Below are 21,756 nucleotides of genomic sequence, written 5' to 3'. Positions count from 1 at the left end.
CGTGCTGTACAGCACTCATTGTGGTAGAAAACCAGTGTCTATTTTTCTTTAATTAAAAGAAAGTTATGTGTATATGTGTGTGTATGTGAGTGCAGCTGCCCACAGGTGTCCCTAGTGTTATAGGTGGCATGCCTGACGTGGGTGTTGGGAGCTGAACTTGGGTCCTCTGCAAGAGTAGTGCAAATTCTAAACCTTTAAGCTGTTTCTCCAGCCTCAGAGTATTTTTATAACCTACTGTCTTGAGAGACAGGAGAATAATTGAGTTCAGGATTGCCATGCCCACTTGTATTTACGTGGACTAGAGGATCTTGACTCTGTTCATACCCTTAAGTGGTTTAACCTGTGAGCTGTCTCTAGCCCGGTGGTTCTCAACTTTCCTGAAGCAACCCTTTAATACAGTTCCTTATGTTGTAGTGACCCCCATTTCATTACGGAGGCTGGAGAGATGGCTCAGAGGTTAAGAACGCTGGTTGTTCTTCCGGAGGTCCTGAATTAATTCCCAGCAACCATATGTTGGATTTCCAACCATCTGTAATGAGATCTGGTGCCCTCTTCTGATGTGTAGGTGTGCATATAGACAGAACATTGTATACATAATAAATCTTCTAAAAAATCATTTTTTTTTTTGCTACTTCACAACTGTAATTTTGCTACTCTAGTGAATCGTATTGTAACTATCTTATTTTCTAATGGTTTTAGTCGCCCTGTGAAAGGGTCGTTCAGCCCGCAAAGGGGCTGTGCCTCACAGGTTGGGAACTGCTGCTCTAGTCCTTCTTCAGTTTGCAGTGCTGGGGGTGAAAACCATTGAATTACAACCCTAGCCCTAAAAGTTTCCTAAAATAAAAAATTTTAAACAGTACATGTGGCTAGCAGGATGGCCCAGCAGCAAGGTCCTAAGCCTGATTCGTTTGTTTCATTTGTTTTGGTTTCAGTGTTCTTCAGGCTTCAGGAGAGGCTTCAGTAACTGTGCTGTCTAAAATTTTACAAACAACAAAATTCATTCTTATTATGTAGCCTAGGCCTGCTTTCAACGTAAACCAAACTTTTGCTTCAGACTAAGAGAAATCCACCTGCCTATATAGCTTGAAGGCACGGGCTACCACACCTGACCCAAAATTCATTCTTAACTTTTGAATATTCCATAGCAGAAATATCACCTGTATAACTGGTCTATTTGATCCGTTGTTAAACAGTAAAGATAACATCCTAGAAAATTAGTCTATAATAGTCCCACCTTAACGCACAGGGACAAATGCCCCGGTGGGTACCTGAAACCCTTTCTAGCTTACCTGAGCACTGTGGCTGTTAGTTCTTGTAGTTCAGGTATGAGAGCAAAACCAGCACTCTCCCCCCCCCCTTTTTTTTTTTTTTTATAGCTTCATAGGAGACCCATCTTGGCAACCTCAGCATAACAAATTTTAGCAAATTCAGCATATAGGTTTTTTTCTTCATCTTTCTGTATTAACTTACGAACTTCACCTTTTCACTTAGAGGATACACTTTACAGCTTCTCCTTGTACCCCAGTTGACTGACATCACTCCTCTTGGGTTTGGAGCCAGTAAGTAAAATGAATGAGGAGCACTATAGTGCCGTCAGCAGTCAGTGCTCACCAAGAGGACCGCTATGTAACAGGTGTCAGTGTGAGGGAGGATGCAGAGCTGTTCACATGGAAGGTAGGACAGACTCCCACGGGATGAGATTTTATCAGCTTGCTTAGAACAACATGCAATTTAAAACTTTAAGAATTATTTCTTCCTGAACTTTTCCAGGAATTTTCAGACCATAGTTGAATGAAAGTAACTACGTGTGTGGAAAGCAAAATCATAACTAAAAATAGAAGGTAAGGGGGCTGGTGAGATGGCTCAGAAGTTAAGAGCACTGGCTGCTCTTCTAAAGATCCTGAGTTCAATTCCCAGCACCCATGTGATGGCTCACATCCATCTATAATGAAATCTGGTGCCCTCTTCTGGACTGGAGGCATATGTACAGGTGGAACACTGTATGTGTAATAATTCTTTAAAAAAAAAGGGGGGGAGAGAAGGTGACTGTGTGCAGGAAGAAAGCAAAGAGCTACTTATCAGTGAGAACCTTGGTAACATGAAAGTTAATACACCAAACTGAGAAGAAAGCCTTTCACTGACTCCTAGATTCTGTGACTGCTATAAACTGCAAGAAGTGTGTCCCAGGAGGATCCCATGGCTTGTGTCAGTTCTGTCAGAAAAGGTATAAGGTATAGCAGCATGGGTGTGGGCACTACTGCACACTTGGTTGTTGACAGGGCTTAGGCTGGCTGAATAAGCTCTGCCTCTGTAGGGCTCCATTTCACCCAGTCCCCCAAATCTTTTTATAGTTTGCAGCAGCAGACGAAGATTTCCAATAGAGGGGCATAAGGGGTGTCCCACAGAGTGTCACTAGTATACTTGCTTGCTTGTTTTATTGTTTGTTTTGGTTTTTTGAGACAGGGTCTTTCTATGTAGGCTGTCTTGTCCTTTTCACTAAGGCCCAAGTGTTTGACACATTAGTGTAAAACCAACAGAGCTGCTTTTTTTCTTTTGAGATAGGGTCTCACTATATATCCTCTGCTGGCCTAGAACTTGTTACGTAGAGCAGACTGGCCTCTTAACTCACAGATACCCTCCTGCCTCTGCTTTCTAAGTGCTGGATTAAAGGCATGTGCCCCCATGCTTGGCACAAATCTGTATTACCATGAGACATAGTCAGTCTTGGCCTTGGCCATCCTGTTAGGGGAGCAGCTAGGATGGTTTCACCCCCCCCAGTTAATCAACTTCCAGAGCAGCGGTGGAGATTTGTCATAGAGATGACCTGCCTTTTGTTGTCATTCACCTCTCCATCAACTGATCAACTGTTGAGGTTTTTATAACTTTCTAGACGTTGAGAAGCATAGATCTGACTTTCCCTAAGAACTCTGGTTGTATATAAATCTTTTCCCTTCCTTTTTTTTCTTTAAATATTTATTTATTTATTGCATATACAATATTCTGTCTACGTGCATGCCTGAAGAGGGCACGAGGCCTCATTACAGATTGTTGTGAGCCACCATGTGGTTGCTGGGAATTGAACTCAGGACCTTTGGAAGAGCAGGCAATGCTCTTAACCGCTGAGCCATCTCTCCAGTACCTTCCCTCTACTTTTGACACAAATTTTGACTCTTGATATTGAATGACCTGGACACAGGTTCCTTGTCTAGTTTCCCTTGTGCTTTCTTCATCATCATCATCATCATCATCATCATCATCATCATCATCATCATCAAAAGGCAAGCCGGGGCGAGAGAGATGACTCATTGGTTAAAAGTGCTTACTGTTCTTACAGAGGAACCGGAGCCCACATGGAGGCTTCCATCTACCTGGAACTAACTCCAGTGCCAGAGGGTCCAGTGTTCTCTTCTAGCTTTAAGAGCTCCTGAACATGGTGCACAGGTATTCATGCAAGCTTATATCCATACACATACATTTTTAGAAATCTGGAAATAAAGAAATGACAAGCCAGCATCTCCATTTCCTCCTTCCCGTTAGTCACTTTTCCTTTCAAATCGGACTAGGATGGAAGAAGCCTGCCATGTGTCTGTTTCTCATTGTAATTCCTCCCTTACACAGGCAAGTTTCCTTTAGCCCAGTGACTTTTTTTTTTCCCCAAGACAGGGCTTCTCGGTGTATCCCTGGCTGTCCTGGAACTTGCTCTGTAGACCGGGCTGGCCTCGAACTCACATAGATCTATCTGCCTCTGCTTCCTGAGTGCTGGGACTAAAGGTGTGCACCACTGTGCCTGGCTTAGCCCAGTGGCCTTCAACCTTAATGCTGTGATTCTTTAATATAGTTCCTCATGTTGTGGTGACTCCCTTAGCCCTAAAATTATTTTCATTGTTACTTTGTAACTGTAATTTTGCTATTGTTATGAATTATAATGTAAATATTTTTGGATATACAGGTTTGCCATGGGTTGAGAATTGCTGCTCTAGGCAGACAACTCAGCCTCAGTTGTGTATCTGATCACTAATAGTATGGGCCACAAAAGTGCTGCCACAGCTTCCTTACAATTTCAGAGGTTGCAGTATTTTCTCTAGTCCTTAGGCCATTTTCAGGACATGCTTTGTATGGTAGACCATGTCACCTCATGCCACTGTTAAGGAAGATGACAGTCCTTGGGATTGATATCCTGACTCCTCTTTGATTCTGTCAGGTTCCTGTTAAGATGCAGGTATTGCCATATCTCTGTTTTGTGATAGCAGAGGTCATGGCAAGCCTAGAGGAAATAGTTATATTACATGTCTAATGAGATGGTGCCAGGGAGCTAGAGAGATAGCTCGGTGGTTAAGAGCACTTGCTGTTCTTGTAGAGGACCTCTGTTGCATTCTTGGCACTTAACAGTTTGTAACTCCAATTCCAGGGGATCCAACGTTCTCTCTTGGCCTCCTGGGCACTGGGTATGCACATGGTACATGGACATTCATGCAAGTGAAACACTCATATACATAAAATAAAATTTAAAACGTTAAAATGAAAAGACAGTGCTAGGAGGGACTGGGGCTTAGTTCAGGTGGTAAAGTACCTACCTATAATGCACGAAGTACCCTTAGTTAGAGTCCCAGTACCACATAGCTGGGCATGGTGGCAGGTGACTCAGAAGTGTAAAGTCATCCTCAGCTATGTAGGGAGTTCAAGACCATTCTGGGCTTCCTGAGACCCTATCTCAAGAAGAAAGTGTCAGGAGTGGTGGAATTCCCCCATATCTGTAGCATTTGATAGACTGAGATAGGATTGTGAGTTCTAAGGCCAGCCTAGGCCACATAGTAAGACCCTGTTTAAAAACAAACAAATAAAAGATTGCCAGACAGGATCAGACAGCTTCAATTGCGGGTTGTTTAATGGAAACCCACTCTGTTTTAACCTATATTTTTAGAAATATACTTAAATTTAGATATAAATTTGTTTTATGTTGTTTTTGAGACAGAGTTTTTCTGTGTAGCTCAGGCTGGACTCAGACTTAAAATTTCCCCATTCAGCTTTCCAAAGCATGTACCACCATTCCCAACTTTAAGTTAACTTTAAGTTAATTTAAAGGAATGAAAAAAGCTGTTATGCAGCTCAGGTGACTGTAGTTGTATTAACAAAAGAAGACTCCAGAACACAGAAAATGTTATCAAGGAGTAAGATGCATTTTTATTCTGAAAGAAGGATCAGCAGATGGGTTTGGTGACTCGTGCCTATAATCCCAAAATTTAGCATCTGAGGCAGGAGAATATCTGTGAATTCCAGACTAATCTGAGCTACAGAATAAGACTCCGCCTAGAAGAAAAAAAAAAAGATGTTAACTTAAGCAGAAAATGTAGCAAACAGTACTTAATATAGCATCTACTCTTTTTTTTGTGCGTGTTTTGAGACAGGGTTTCTCTGTGTAACTTTGGAGCCTGTTCTGGAACTCGCTCTGTAGGCTGAGCTTGAACTCACAGAGATCCACCTGCCCCTGCCTCTGCCTCCCCAATGCTAGGATTAAAGGTGTGTGCCATCACTGCCCTGCTCCACCCACAACAAAAGAATTAAACCAGAAATGTTAAAGAATCACTTAAGTATTTGGAAGTAAAATAGCATATTGCAAATAACTGTTGGGCCAAAGGGAATAGAACTGAATGAAAACAAAAGGATATTATATCAGAATTTGTGGGCTGTGGCTCACAGTGCTATAGAGGGCATTTTAGAGTTTCAAAAGAAAGGTCTAAAGTCACTGATCCAAGACTTTGCCCAGAGCTAGGGATAGAACAGTCTAACGAGAGATATCATAGAGTTGAGCATGATGACACACTCAGAAGGCAGAGGCCAACCTGGTCTACGTAGTGAATTCCAGGCCAGCTAGGATTATATAGTGAAATGTCTCAATTTAAAAAAAGAAAGAAAGAAAAGCAAAAGGTAAAATAGTTGGTATAAATGAAACAGAAACCAAGTATGCATAACCCTATTTATAGCCAGACCCTATCTCAAAACACAAAGCATGGCCCCTTGAGACCAAGCCTGGGTCTCACTCACATGATGGGACAAGTTGTTCTCTGACCTTCGTCTGTGTTCAGTTTTACACATATGACCACACCTAAAAATAACACACAAAATAAACACAGTGTAAAAAAATTTATTTTATTTTTACCTATGTGTATGTCTTATGTATTGGTATGTGCATGTGAATGCAGGGTCCCTTGGAAGCAAGGAGAAGGGTTCCAGATCTCCTGGAGCTGGAGTTAGCAAGAGGTAGTGAGCCACCTACAGTGAGTGCTGGAACCAACTTCTGGGTATGGTGTTGAATATCTCGTGACCCCAGCCCAGGCTGAGGCAGGACGGTCTAGAATTTAAGTCTAGGCCTAGGCTAACATAGTGAAACTCTCTATATTCATAGTAATGATAATAATAAAATAATAAATTCTGTGTTTTAAGGGTTTGTATCAAGAGGACTCCTTTATATATGAATGTAATAATTAGATGCTGTCATAAAAGGACCTGACAGGACTGGAGAGCTGGCTCAACAGGTAGAGTGCTTGCTGCTCTTACAGAAGACCAGAGTTCCATCCAACATTTATATATATTAGGTGTCTCACAACTGCTTATAACTCCACCTTTAGGGGTTCTGACACCCCCTTTAGGCCTCTGTGGTACTATATACTCATACATATATGAATAAATCTTTCTGTTGTTGTTGTTTTTTGAGACAGGATTTCTCTGTGTAATAGCCCTAGCTGTCCTCGAACTCACTTTGTAGACCAGGCTGGCCTGGAACTCACAGAAATCTGCCTGCCTCTGCCTTCTGAGTGCAGGGATTAAAGGCGTGTGCCACCACCGCTCGGCTATAAGTCTTAAAAATACACAATAAAAGTGAAGAGACTGTCTTAGTTTCTGTTGCTCTGACAAAAAGCACCTTGGGAGCTGGAGAGATAGCTCAGTGGTTAAGAGGACTAGCTGCTCTTCCAGAGGACATAAATTAAATTCCCAGCACCACATGATGGGTCACAACCCTCTGGTGTGCAGTGTGCAGACATACATAATAAGTAATTTTTTTTAAAGCAACTTGGAGGAAAGGTTTTATTTCATTTTACAGCTTGTAGCCCATCATCCAGGGAAGTCGGCAGAAACTCAAAGCAGAGGCCTGCAGGCAAGGATTGATACAGAGGTCATAGAGAAACACTGCTTACTGGCTTGTTCAGCTTGCTTTCTTATAGTACCCAGGACCACCAGCCCAGGATGATACTGCCCACAGTGAGTTTGGCCCTCCCACATGTCAATTGAGAAGCAAGACAGATTCTCAGCTTAGTTTATGACCCCCATGGGAGTTGAATGACCGTTTCATAGGAGTCACCTAAGACTCCGAAAATACAGATATTTACATTACGATTCATAACAACAAAACTACAATTATGAAGTAGCAACAAAAATAATTTTATGATTGGGGGGTCATCGCAACATGAGGAATTGTATTAAAGGGTTACAGCATTAGGAAAGTTGAGAACCACAGAATCAAGAAAATGCACTAAAGACTTGTGTATAGGCAGATCTATCTGGGACAGGCATTTCCTCAGTTTACGTTCTCTCTTCTCAGATGACTGGTTTGTGTCAAGTTGGCATAAACTAGTCAGCACAATTACTCTTCTACTCTTTGATACTGCAGTATTAGTCCCCCCCCCCCCCAGGATTCTATTGAGGAAGCAGAGCCTGACCCTCAGTTGATTTATTGGTCTTTGTTTTGTTTGGTTTGGTTTGGTTTTTCAAGACAGGGTTTCTCTGTGTATCTTGGCTGTCCTGGAACTCACTTTGTAGACCAGGCTAGCCTTGAATTCAGAGATCTGCCTGCCTCGGCCTCCTCATTGCTGGAATTGAAGGTGTCAGCCACGACCACTCAGCTTTCATTCTCCAGTCTTAGCTGTTCTGTTATATAGACTAAGTCAGTATAACTGAATGGTTAGGAATATGTATTTGTGTGTGTGTGTGTGTGTGTGTGTGTGTGTGTGTGTGTGTGTGTTTCAAGATAGGGTTTCTCTTTGTAGCCTTGTCCTGGAGCTTGCTCTGTAGATCAAGCCTCTGCCTCCTGAGTGCTAGTATTAAAGGCATTTACCACCACCACTTGGCAGGAATGTGTGTTTGGAACCAGGTCTCTTTATCCAGACCTTTGGAAAAGCTGTGTGACTTGAAGTGGGTTAATAACTCATAATCCCTTCATTTTTTCATCTGTAAGTAAGAATAGTAGCTACTTTACAAGGTGTTATATATTAGCTTTGTAGGACTATCAGAACAATATAGACTGTGGTTTGAATAATAGAAACTTTCTTCAAATTCTGGAAGCTTGAAGTCAAGAGCAAGGCACTAGTAGATTTGATTGCTTCTGAAGTCTGTGTCCCCGGATTCAGGGGGCTGCCTTCTTGCTGTGTCCTTATGTGGTCTCTGCGTGTACCTTCTTGTCTGCCTTCCCTCTTCCCTCTCTTCTCTGTCTCATTGTCTGGATATCCTCTTATAAAAAACACTAGTCTGGTTGTATTAGGCAAATTCTAATGACCCCATTCCAGTGTAAATCAAATATAATTTAGATGGCTCAGTGAGACTAGAACTTGCTACCAAGCCAGATAACCTGAGTTTTGTCCTTGGGAACCTGGTAGAGAAGCAATTCTCCTAAGTTGTCATCCGAGCTTTGCATGTGCCATGGGCTCTCTCTCTCTTTCTCTCTTAAACACACACACACACACACACACACACACACACACACACTAATTATAATTTTAGGAGAGGTTAAATTTAATTACTCTTTAAACTTCCTGTGGTTAAATAATATATTCAGAATGCTGGGGATTGATTAGGGTTTCAACACATAAACCCTAAAAACTATAAACTTCATTTCAAAATTATTAGATTTATAGGAAGTTGTAAAAAAATTTATACAAGAAGGGACTGAAGTGATGGCTTGGCAGTTAAGATCACTTCTAGAGTACCTCAGGTTCAGTTCCCAGTACCTGCGTAGTCTGTCCAACTGGCTGTCTAAGGAATCTGATGCTTTCTCTTGGCCTTTACAAGCCATGTATGCACATGGTGCACAAACGTGAGTACACACAAATAAATTAATTAAAAAAATATATATGTAAAGAGCTTCCATCCATGCATCCTTCCTTACCCCATTCAAATTATGAAATTTGAATATAGTATGAAAACCACGAAATTGAATTAATGCACACAAATTCTTTTTTTTTGTGATGTTGAGGCTCAAACATAGGGCCTCATGAGTACTTAACATTTGCTTTGCTGCTGAACTATACCTCTAGTACAGTCAACAGAATTGTTTCAGAGTATAGATTACTCAGGTGTCATTTGTGTGTGCACATGTATGCTTACAAAGGCATGTTGGCATGCTTCTAAACAGTTACTTTGTTTTAGTAGTATTTGTGACCATGCAAATCAAAATGCAGCACTGTGGTGACCACAGTTGCTTCCTGCCACCTCTTTGTAGTCATAACTATGCCTCTCCTTCAGAGCCAAGCCCTGACCCACTGAGCTGTTTTCTGTCTTCAGTGATTGTGTTGGAATTAATGTTTAAAATACCATGTGAGGTTTAAATTAAGGCTAACTCTTGCTTGTGGATATCTAAATATTTAAGAACTGTTTACTGCAAGACTTTTATTCTCAATTTCTATAATTAGTCTGTTGAATTGCTTTTGCACTTTTGTCAGAAATCAAATGGATGCCTTAATATGGGTTTGTTTTTTTATCAACTGTGCAAATAGCTAAAAGTGGAATGTCGTGTTTATGCAAGTGCTGCATGAATGTTGATTGTTAGTGTTATTACAGTAAATGAATGAATGATGGCTGTTGTATACTAAGACTCAGAATCAGGGCCTCATATAATCTACTATTGCCCTATCCAATAACTTTATATTTTTTAAGCTTTTACTTTCTTTGTATTTGTGCCCTTGTGAATGTATGACACAAGCTTGTGGGTGCCTGTAGAGGACAGAGAGGGCATTAGAGTCACAGGTTACATCAATGCTGGGAACTGAACTCAAGTCCTGGAACACCGGGAAGTGCACTTTAACTGGTGCGCTTTTCTCTCTCTCTCTCTCTCTCTCTCTCTTCCTTTCCCTTCCTTCCTTCCTTCCTTCCTTCCTTCCTTCCTTCCTTCCTTCCTTTCTTCCTTTCTTCCTTTCTTTCTCTCTCGTGTAGTAGACCAGGCTGACCTTGCACTCAAAGATCCACTTTCCTCTGCCTCCAGAGTACTAGAGGGGGATTAAAGTCATGTGCCACCTGGCTATATTTTAATTCTAATTTTTCTTCTTCTTCTTCTTCTCCCTCTTCCTCCTCCTCCTTTTCCTCTTCTTCTTGTTCTCCTCCTTCCTCCTTCTCTTCCTCTTCCTCCTCCTTCTCCTCTTCTTCTTTTTCCTCTTCCTCCTTCCTTCCTCTTCCTCCTCTTCCTTCTTCCTTCCTCTTCCTCCTCCTCCTCCTCCTCTTCTTCTTTTTCCTCTTCCTCCTTCTTCCTTCCTCTTCCTCCTCTTCCTTCTTCCTTCCTCTTCCTCCTCTTCCTTCTTCCTTCCTCTTCCTCCTCCTCCTCCTCCTCCCCCTCCTCCTCCTCCTCCTCAACCTCCTCCTCCTCCTCCTCCTCCTCCTCCTCCTCCTCTTCTTCTTCTTCTTCTTCTTCTTCTTCTTCTTCTTGTCTTCCTTCTCCTCCTCCTCTTCTTCTTTTAAGACAAAGTTTCTCTATATAGCCCTAACTCCCTAACTGTCCTGGAACTTGCTTTGTAGACCTGGCTGGCCTTGAACTCACAGAGATCTGCCTGCTTCTGTCTCCTGAGTGCTCGGATTAAGGGCGTGTGCCACCATTTCCTGGTTATACTTTTAAGTTTTTAAGTAAAACTTTAAAAAATATTTGTGTGTACCCATTAGTGCATATGGGTATGTGTGTCACAGCACCTATGTAGAGGTCAGAGGACAGTTTTGGAATTAGTTTTCTCCTTCCTTTACATCGGATCGACTCTACTCATCTAACTTGTACTGTAAGTGCCTTTACTTTCTGAGCCCAGCTGTGTAATTCTAAAAACATTGTAGTTAAAACACGCATAGTATAAAAAAGATCTGTCTGTTGGTTTTATTTATTTATTTTGTTTCTTGCTTCTCTGAAGTAGGGTTTTGTTATTTAGTGCTCTTTGCTCAGAAACTTGCAAATAGGCCAAGTTAATCTTGAGTGAATGGCAGTCCTAATGCTTCAGCCACCTAAGTGCTGCAATTTCAGATGTTCATCACCACACCTAGCATATCTCAGTAGTTTTAAGTACATTAATATTGTTTGCTTTTGAAACAGGATCTCACTATGTAGACCATGCTGGTCTCAAACTCACAAAGATCTGCCTGTTTCTGCCTTCTAAGTGATGGAATTAAAGGCATGGAATTAAAGGCATGTACCATTAGACCTAGTGTGTTCCAGCTTGTTCTCGTTCTCTGTCTCTTTCTCTCTCTCACACACGTGCTGCACACACACATATTTATTTATGTATTTTATGTATATGAGTGCTCTCTGGATGTGTGCCCGCATACCAGAAGAGGGCATCAGCTCCCATTATAGATAGTTATGGTCAACCATGTAATTGCTGGGATTTGAACTCAGGATCTCTTGAAGTGCAACTGAGACATCTTTTCAGGTACACCCCCAACCCCCATAGGCGTAATTAAAGAAGTTCATGAGAGCCTGGAATAAAGGAAAACATATTATTTGAGGAAAAGCTCACTGTGGGTGCTGGAAGGTGTGAACAGAACTCTAACCATCACCCAAGAGAGAGAGCATACTTCCCATCTATGCTTATCAGTCCAAATGTAGTACCTCAGACCACGCCCTAATTGGCTGTTATTCAAAAGACTATTGGTTGAAAGAATTCCCACAACACTTCTCCCTTTTGTCTAAGTAAGAGGGTTCTAAACATAATACAAGACTACACAATAAGAAAAAGTTTTGTCTAGGAGAAAGGACAAAAACATACACAAATAGAATTACAACCAACATGAATAACATCAAGCAAGAAACAGATGCTAAAGTTCCAGTCTAAGGTAATTAGTAAATAACAAATTATTTTAATATTTATCTTATCCTGAGAAGTCTAAGTCTTATACTAAAAATACCTTGGCTAAGTTGTGAGAGGAGAGTAGCCACGACCAACTAGTCTTTCACCCCATCAAAGACCCGAGAAGGAAATTAATATTACCTGAGTAAGCAGGAAGTATAAGCAAGTGACTTTCAAAAGATGCAAGAAATGACACACAGCTAGCTGCCTGAACAATCACCCAGACTCTCTTGCAATGTTGGGGCATCTTGGCTAAGGCCTAGAGTATCTGACCATTTTCAGAAGCAGGAAAATTTGCAAGATTGTCCTACTTTGCCTTGGCAAGGTTTGGCAGTTGTTTTTGCTTGTATCCTGCTTGTCTAGTCTGGACAGTGTGCATATTATCAGTAGTTGAGACAAAAGCAGTTCTTTGCTCAAAGGCCCGTTTTGCCAAAAAGACAAGCTCCAAGTGGAGTGTCTTCAGTGCCTAACATTCTCTCTGGAATAGATTGGTGCTGTCAGGAGTAATTGTGTCTCATGTCAACAGGATCCTAAGTTATTTAAATGCCATAGTCTACAGTTCTTTGAAGTGTTTGAAGATTACCTATCTATGTGAAGTACATCTCATTACATAGAGATCCTGACTAACAACGAAAAATATGACAAATATGTGACTATTAACCCATAATTTTTAATGCCTATATAACCTAAAGACTAAAACTTTACATTATAAAAAATAAAGTCTTTAAACAGATATACAGCAATGAGAACAATGACCTCTAATACATATAAATATTTTGATCAGAGGTAGAAATGTATAATGTAATATAAAAATATCCTAAAATTGCATTAATATATAAAATATCTTAAGCAGAGGTAGAAACATACATACATACAGTTTGACAATAACTTTTCATTTGTATACAAATATTGTAAACAGAAATAGGGGCTTACTCAATGTAACAAATATAATTTGAATTTGTATCGATATGTGAATTATCTTAGAAAGGACTAAAAAGATAATTGTACATATGTATCAGTGTACAAGAATCTATACCAATGTAAATTGTCTATAACTAATAGTTCTAAAAAGAGTACTGTTTGTAACAATTGTAGACAGTCTCTGAGTAGTGGGTTGGGTTTTTCTGAAGTTCTTATTTGAAGTTCTGGCTGGAGTTTGTAAGAAGGTGGACCATCTCAGCTAGCCAAGTTGGAATCATCTTGAGCAGTTGGTAGTCCAAAACTGATCTTTGGGTGGTATTTATTGGCTCAATGGCATATGAGGTGGAATTGTTGAGGGACCAGGAGGTTAAGTTTGGGTTCTGGCCACGCTGGGTGCCAAAACTTAGGTGTAATGAAGGATGTACATGAGACCCCGGAATAAAGGATAATAAATATTTATTTGGGGAAAAACTCACAATAAGGGTAGAGCTCTGTGGGTGCTGGAAGGTGTGAACAGAACTCCAACCATCACCCAAGACTAGACAACACGTGTCCCATCTGCGCTTAACAATCCATACATAGTACCTCAGACCACGCCCTAATCAGCCTGTACGCAAAAGGCTATTGGCTGAAAGAATTCCCACAATACTCACCCCCCCTTTTTTTTATTTTGTAGACTAAGCACTGGGGTTGTAGCTCACTTGGTAGATGCTTGCCTAACATGTACAAAGTCCAGGGTTCAGTGTAAGCACCTGATATGTGTCTATTGGATTCCCCAGATTGGATTTATGGATAGCTGTGAAATACCATGTGGGCACTGGGAATCGAAGTTGGGTCCTCTGCAAGAATAACAAGTACTCTTAACCATGAAGCCGTTTCTTCATTGGCAGGAATACACTTTTAATAGGAGGGTGTACTGTACCTAAGTAATATTTCAGGATGGATAGCTTCCAGAGCATTCATCTTTAGGTATCATTGAACATTCATGCTTATTTTCTGTTCTTTCCATCACAAAGTTTACTGGCAATCTCTTTGTATACAGTCCATATATAGTTTGTGGTTTTGCTGTGTATAGGTCAGGGGACAACTCTGGAGTCAGTTTTTTTTACGTTACATGTGGGTTTGAGGGATCCAAGTCAGATCACCTTGCCTGCACAACAGGTCCCTTAGCCCATTAGGCTATCTCACTGGTCCTCAATAATGTTGCTTGTTTTCCCCTTCATTTTTATTTTATGTGCCTTTGCCTGCATGTATGTCTGTGCACTCTGCAGTGTCTGCAGAGGGCAGAAGAGAGCATCAGATTCCCTGGAACTGAAGTTACAGGAGATTGTGAGCCATCTATTATAGAGCTGGGTCCTCAATAAGAGCAGCAAGGGCTTGTAACTGCTGAGCCATCTCTCCAACCCTAATAATGTCATTTATAACTGTTTAATTTTGCTTTTGTGGAGGTGAGACAGTACAGGGGACTAGACTCTGGGTTTTGTGTAGCCTAAGCAAATGTTGTACAAGGTCAAAACAAAGTCCATGCATTGAAACTTAGCTTGCCTTTTGACTCCTTTAATCTAGTTCAGTTTTCTTTTTTGTTACTGTTTGTTTTAATGACAGAGGCACTTTTAAAACTTAGCACATATGTTTTGCCTATAAGCCTTTGGTTAGTTTTTACTAGACAGTAAGCTGCTTTAGAACAGGAAGTGTTTCTCAGTGGTCCTTGTTAATTAAATCTAATCTGGTGACTTTATAATAATACGAGATGATGTACTTGAGAAGAGGATGAGAAAATAATTAACTAATTCTTTTTTTAATTTTTTTAAAAATTTATTTATTATGTATACAATATTCTGTCTGTGTGTATGCCTGCAGGCCAGAAGAGGGCACCAGACCTCATTACAGATGGTTGTGAACCACCATGTCGTTGCTGGGAATTGAACTCAGGACCTTGGGAAGAGTAGGCAATGCTTTCAACTGCTGAGCCTTCTCTCCAGCCCCGATTAACTAATTCTTAATCTTTTTAAACTTTTGGTTATATACACAGGCCTAAGGGACATTAAGTCTTCTTGTCCCTCTTCAGTGTTATTTCAAACACTACAGTGTCTGCCACTATATAGCTACAGTATTTTCGTTGTTATTGCCGAAAACAGTTTTTTAGTCCTCTCATCTGTATTCACCACTTTTGCCATTGTTGTGTAGTGTCGTGTCCCCGGACCGTTCCCCCTTCCCTCCTCCCCACACTTCCCCCAATCATAGTCAGTGTTCTATTGCTGGGAAGAGACACCATAACCACATGAACTCTATAAGAAAGCATTTAGTTGGGGGCTTGCTTACAGTTTTAGAGGGTCTGTTCATTATCATGATGGTGGGGAGAATGGTGACGGCATGGTGCTGGAACAGCAGCAGGTAAGAGTTGCATCTTGATCAGCAAGCAGAGAGTGAGGTACTGGGCTTGGCATAAAGCTTTTAAAAGCCCACCCCCAATGACACACTTCCTCCAATAAGACCACACCTCCTAGTCCTTTTAATCCTTTCAATTAGCACCACTCTTTGGTGACTAGGCAGTCAAATAATGAGTCCGTGTGTGTGTGTGTGGGGGGCCATTCTTTTTTTTTTCTTTAACTTTTTATTGATTCTTTGTGAATTTTCACATCCTGCATCCCAATCCCACTTATCTCCCCATCCCTCCATATCTGCCTTCTGCCCTTGCAACTCCCCTCTAAAACAAGACAAAATCTTGTCTTGTCTTAGAAGCTGTACTGTGACACAGTGAGTTACACAGTGCACCCTTTAGTCCATATGTCTTTACTTGCAAGTGTGTATTGTAGTGAGTCATCGATATGGTTTCAGGCCTCACTGGGACTCCTCTCAGCTATCCTGTTGTTGTCCTGTGTCATGGAGGTCCTGAAGCTTTGCTTCTTATTCAGACCACAACACTTCCTTTCTTCCTTCCCTTCTGTCTTTTTTTTTAACCTATCTGTTCCCACCTACCTTGAAGATCTTGCTGTGCAGTCAAGCCTAGATTAGTTATAAGTCATTGTAATCCAAGCTCATCTTATACTCATTGCTCTTCTATGGCTGCTTCTTGAGATTGAGATTGCAGGAGTCGCTGCACCTGGCTTTACCATTTCCTTTAGAAAATGAGGGCTAGTTGGTGATGAAGTAGATATGGTTTTATTGCAGTCCTGGAGGAAATTGATTTTACACTAGTTATTTTAAAGGTATGTCATGCTGGGGGTGTGGTTCAGTTTTAAAGCACTTGCCTAACATGTGACATGCAGGGCCCAGTTCAACTGGTCGGCCCTCACCTAGCCAACTTCCTGGCACTTTTAGCTGAAAAAGACTTTTCTTCATTGAATGGTTATAACACCTTTCTTAAAAATGATTGGTTATAGTTACAGTTGTTTCCCAGAGTCTTCAGTTCCACCCACTGATCTGCTAACACTGGTACTACCGTGTTGCTACCATTGCTTTGTGGAAAGTCTTGGTGTCAGGGAATGTGATCCCTCTTACTGTGTTCCTTCACAGATTGTTTTGTCTAGTCTGGCCCCTTGTGATCTCATGTGAAACATGTGTGTATTGTTTCATTTACATCAAGTTCTGGAAGTTGAATGTAGGGCTGCAACCTTTACTGCTAAGCCCTCCATACACATTTTATAATCAACTTAATCATCTCTGTGTGAGAACGTGATCATGATGAGTATGGACATGCATGTGTGTGGGATTCAGAAGACAACCTCCAGGACTCATTTCCTCTTTCTGTCCTGCACTCTGGGCATTGAACTTATGTTGTCGGGCTTGTGCAGCAAGGATTTTACTCACTGAGCCACGTTGCTGCCCTCAGATTATTAATATAAGGAAGTTAGTAGAATATTAGGTGGGAGGGACTCAGAATTGGTGAATCAGTTAGAGGTAGATGTTGACATCATAGCAATATTAATTAAGTCTTCTGACCCAAAATCGTATGGGGAGGGCAGAGAGAAGTTTGTTTTTCTTTTTTTTAAATAATTTTTTTAAAAGATTTATTTATGTATACAGTGTTCTGCCTGCATGTGTGCCTGTAGGCCCGAAGAGGACACCAGATGGTTGCTGGAAATTGAACTAAGGACTTATGGAAGAGCAACCAGTGCTATTAACTGCTGAACCATCTCTCCAGACTTTTGTTTTTGTTTTTTGAGACAAGGTTACTATGTAATAGCCCTGACTGTCCTGGAACTCACTCTGTAGATCAGGCTGGCTTCAAACTCACAGAGACTTCTCTGCCTCTTCCTCCCGTTACTAGAATCCAAGGCATGTGCACAACCACCACCCATTTGTTTGTTTTGAGACAGAGTCTCACTCTCTTCTAGCCTGGCTGGCTTGGAACTCTCTACATAGACAAGTCTGCCCGCCTCTGCCTTTCAAGTGCTGGGATTAAAGGTGTTTACTACCACGCCTAGCACTTATTTATATTTTAAATTGTTAACTGGGGTTTTCTGTCCTGCCCAGTTCCTGCAATCATTAAGTCCCAAAGAAATCACACAGAGGCCTACATTAGTTATAAATTGATTGGCCCATTAGCTCAGGCTTCTTATTAACTCTTTTTTAAAAAATATTTATTTATTTATTTATTATGTATACAATACTCTGTCTGTGTGTGTGCCTTCAGGCCAGAAGAGGGCACCAGACCCCATTACAGATCGTTGTGAACCACCATGTGGTTGCTGGGAATTGAACTCAGGACCTTTGGAAGAGCAGGCAATGCTCTTAACCACTGAGCCATCTCTCCAGCCCCATGTTCATTGTTCTTAAAGAATGACTTTAACACATGAGCATGCTCTTGAAGGGAAGACCTGTACATGTATAAGGCACATGAAGTTATCAGTAAGTAGAGAGTTCGAACATGGAGGACACAGTGCTGTAGTTGAGTCCCTTTCATCTTGGCTTGGCGGGGTTGTAAAGCTGCCTCTTGACTCCTAATCTGACTTATATGTTATAATCAACAGGCCTCTTGCATACTTTTGCTGTCATCTTAAATGAAAACTTCTGACTATTTAAAAATCATTTTCCTTCCAGGGGCCACTCAATAGTGAGTCTTCCAACCAGAGTTTATGCAGCGTGGGGTCCTTGAGTGATAAAGAAGTAGAGGTAAGGAGCCGTACCTAAACAACGCTGTTCTCAGTTTTATACCTTTAGTCTGAACTCGGGGAGCACATATAAATCCAGGCATGTCAGTGGAGTTGTGTGCTTTTGTCTTGGTGCAGCTTTGATGTGGCCCTGTTACAAGTTTATTATCATAACCATACATAGGTCCTGTCTTTGTCCATTTTACTTCTGTTTTTTTTTGGGGGGGGAGAGTTGGTTAGGAGGGCTTAGTTTTTCAATAAAGGTGAGAGATTTGTAGTTCTATGGGTTGACATGTGCCCTTTAAAAATCTTTTTTGTTGTTTGTTTGAGACAGGTCTTTTTTTCTTTTTTTCTTTTTTTTTTTTTGTTTGTTTGTTTTTTGTTTTATTTTTCGCTGTAGCTTTGGAGCCTGTCCTGGAACTAGCTAAACCAGGCTGGCTTCGGACTCACAGAGATCTGTCTGCCTCTACCTCCTGAGTGCTGGGATTAAAGGATCAAACCACCCAGTTTGAGATGGGTCTTTTGTGTACTCACACAGACCTTGAATTTGAGATCTTGCCACTGTTTCCTGCTTGTGGGATCACAAGCGTGGGTTATGGTACTGCCAAAATATCTTATTTAAATTTTGTGACAATTCTAAATTATTATTGATTACATTGAAAAGCTGATATTTTAAATAATTTTTCAAGAGTTGTTTAGGTTTGACTAAAGGCCCCATACTTTGTCTGTTTCTCTGTTCCAAGAGCTTCTGTTCCATTGCTTCAAGATTTGTCTGTGCCAGTCATATCTCTTTTGTATCTTTGACAGTTTTGTATATACTCTGTTATCCTAATGTGAAAATTTGCCAACATTCTAATTGTGATGTATGTGGTATTTCAGACTCCTGAGAAAAAGCAGAATGACCAGCGAAATCGGAAAAGAAAAGCTGAACCATATGAAACTAGCCAAGGTAGTAATCATTTCACACTGAAACACGGGGTTCTTGTGCACTTGGAATTGTCTGACTCCCAGCAAGTGATTAGTGTTTATAGAGGGATCCCCAACAACAGAGGTTTATATATCTTAGGGAGTATCTGGCTATTGCAGACTTGCCATTTGATACACACCTGACAAAACAGAATCAAGTCTTTGGGGACTTTTGTTTTCCCTATGTACTTGAATGGTTTTCTCACCACAGGTTTTTCCTCAGATCAAGCAAGAACTATGTGGGAAAGAGGGTACATTGGGGTTTAACTATGAAATTTGTTAGTAGTAGTAGTTGTAGTAGTAGTAGTAGCAGCAGCAGCAGCAGCAGCAGCAGCAGCAGCAGCAGCAGCAGCAGCAGCAGCAGCAAGAAATGGTTTCATCTACAGGACTGCTCTTCCATTGGAGCCCATGGGATGAAATTTATAACAATGATAGTTCCATCATCAAATATATAATCAAGGAAAGTGTTAGATTTTCCCTGTCTTGTCTAACGGCTGGGATTCCCAATCTTTTTTCTTTCCTTTTAAAAATGTATAGGTAAGTCATTCTGTCTTGTGTAAGGAAAGTCTCCCAAAGTGACACAATTATGTGAAGTGGGATCAGCTCTATAGTTCTAATGCATTTGTTTTGAATTTTGGTCTCTTAAATTGGAATGTAGATTATAGAAGAATTTTGTTTCCTGATTTTGTTATGGATAAATATGTATAAAAGAAAGTTTATTGCATTTAAAACAAGCTGAAAAATTCTTCCCATCAGTGCCCATTCAGTTACTTTGTATATGGAGGAGGAGGTAGAGTAACCTTAGTGTACAGGTTTTTTATGTTTGTTAAAAGTAAAAGTAAATCTGATTCTGGAGTTGACAGCGCTGTGATCAGTTACTGAGCTTTTACTACTTAACACATTTCACTGATGATGGCTTACGTGTGCATTGGAAAAACTGTACTTAACTGTGGTTTCATTTTCAGGGAAAGGCACTCCTAGGGGACATAAAATTAGTGATTACTTTGAGGTAAGTTAAATTTGGGGGTAAATAAACAATCTCCAGTGACTTTAAGCAACTTAATAATCCTCTTGTTCATTTAAGGCATTAGAGAACAATTTGCCTTTACTGTGATCTTGCCCTTTCTGTTTCCATCTTCATCAAACTAATGCTGCCCATCTCGTAATATGAAGAAACTGCTGCTGATTTGCTAGGTGTAAAGTTTGTATCATGTGTCTTGTCTGTGATGATAGAAGAATTCATGTGTGAAGTGCACTTTCTCTTGGCCAGACTAGGTTTTGTGTCTCTGACTAAGGTGTGATGGCGTGAATCTCCTTTGGTCCTTTCCCTTAGCCTAGTGGAATATGTCATGAGCTCAGCGACTCATTGTTAAGTGGTTACTAAAGATGACTAACACCCTCTGCACTACTCTATTTCTGCTTCATGTATTTTGAGACCACGAAAAAAATAAAGGCATTCTTCTCTCATGTCTGTCCAAAACCATGCTTACTTTCAGCTTTCTACCCATGTTTTCTGTATATCTTGTTACATTTCTTTGGGAGTTCTTCCTCAAAAATCTCATTGAAAAGATATATTTGGCTTACATGGCATTTTCTCTCTGGAATGAGATGTATTGACTTAAAGGGGCCATGTATAATTAAAATCTGTTTGTATATTAATCTTTTACTCACCTTCTGAAGCATGGTACTGTTTTGAATTATTCATATCCATTTTTCCCTGTTGGCCAGTTTGCTGGGGGAAGCGGGCCAGGAACCAGCCCTGGCAGAAGTGTTCCACCAGTTGCACGATCCTCACCGCAACATTCCTTATCCAATCCCTTACCGGTAAGCACTCACCTGGAGAAATTTGGCACTGTTATATAGGGACCAGCAGCCCAGGAACACTGCAGCCGTCTCTCTTCCATTAATTACCCGTGGGGAATGAGGCATGAGGGTGTAAACTTCATACTATTGCGTATAAACCACTTACTAGATTCACGTCTTTTATTGGCAAGTCAACTCTGTATAAGAGCTAATCCATTCTTTAATTCTTAAACTGCCTTTAAGCCTGTCTAGTTCCCTAGTCTGTCAGGGAAGTCATTCCAAGCTAAACATTGGGTTCTAAACCATTGCTTAATTTGAATTTCTTTTCTTCCTTTAAAAAATTTAAATCAGATTCTTATATTCAGATCTTCTAGGCTTACTCACTCATGTGGTAGAAAACCTGATGCTATGATGTATGTGAGATTGGTTTGTTTTCATCCTTTGAGACTTCAAGGTTTTAAAAACGTTATACATTAGTTGGTAGTTTTCAGTCAGAGGCAGTAAATGCTCCCTCAGGGGACTTTTGTCTATATCTGGAATCGTTTTGGTTGTCACAACTAGGGCATGGGAAGCATAGGAGGACAGAGGCTAGGGATGCTGTAAGCATTTCTGTAAAGTCAGGTTAGCACAACCCTGAGGCAAAGTATTAGCTCACCTAAAAGTCAATAGTAGTTTTGATGCTGGTACTTCCTGAACTAGCTAATGTAGGCTTTTGTATTAATTTATTCTAGCATCTTTTGATAATTTAACACTTAACTGTCCATAATGTGACCAGTGTGTTTTTACCTGGGATCTTAGGAGTTGGGGTAAAAGTAAACATAAAGTTTTTTTGGGTTTTGTTTTTGTTTTTAGTTTTTTTTTTTTTTAAAAAAAAAAAGTTGGGATGC

The 21,756-nt window shown here is 40.6% G+C and overlaps 1 protein-coding gene across 5 annotated transcripts in view; it reads left to right on the top strand.

Moving 5' to 3' along the window:
- Tlk2 (tousled like kinase 2) overlaps positions 1-21,756 on the top strand; it is a 103,661-nt gene that overhangs the window by 11,863 nt on the left and 70,042 nt on the right. For 3 of the 5 annotated variants that reach the window (XM_048445950.3, XM_048445948.3, XM_085695925.2), the window contains exons 3-6: positions 18,051-18,122; positions 18,980-19,049; positions 20,032-20,075; positions 20,795-20,890. In XM_048445950.3, the coding sequence (XP_048301907.1) occupies positions 18,051-18,122; positions 18,980-19,049; positions 20,032-20,075; positions 20,795-20,890 (282 nt within the window). The remainder of the gene's footprint in view (positions 1-18,050; positions 18,123-18,979; positions 19,050-20,031; positions 20,076-20,794; positions 20,891-21,756) is intronic. The other 2 variants (XM_085695926.2, XM_048445949.3) reach the window with 1 other exon arrangement.

The sequence above is a fragment of the Myodes glareolus genome, chromosome 9 (genome assembly GCF_982192425.1).
Source record: "Myodes glareolus chromosome 9, mMyoGla1.1, whole genome shotgun sequence".
NCBI lineage: Eukaryota > Metazoa > Chordata > Mammalia > Rodentia > Cricetidae > Myodes > Myodes glareolus.
Note: the sequence above shows the minus strand (reverse complement) of the source record. Positions and strands in the feature narration are given on the sequence as shown.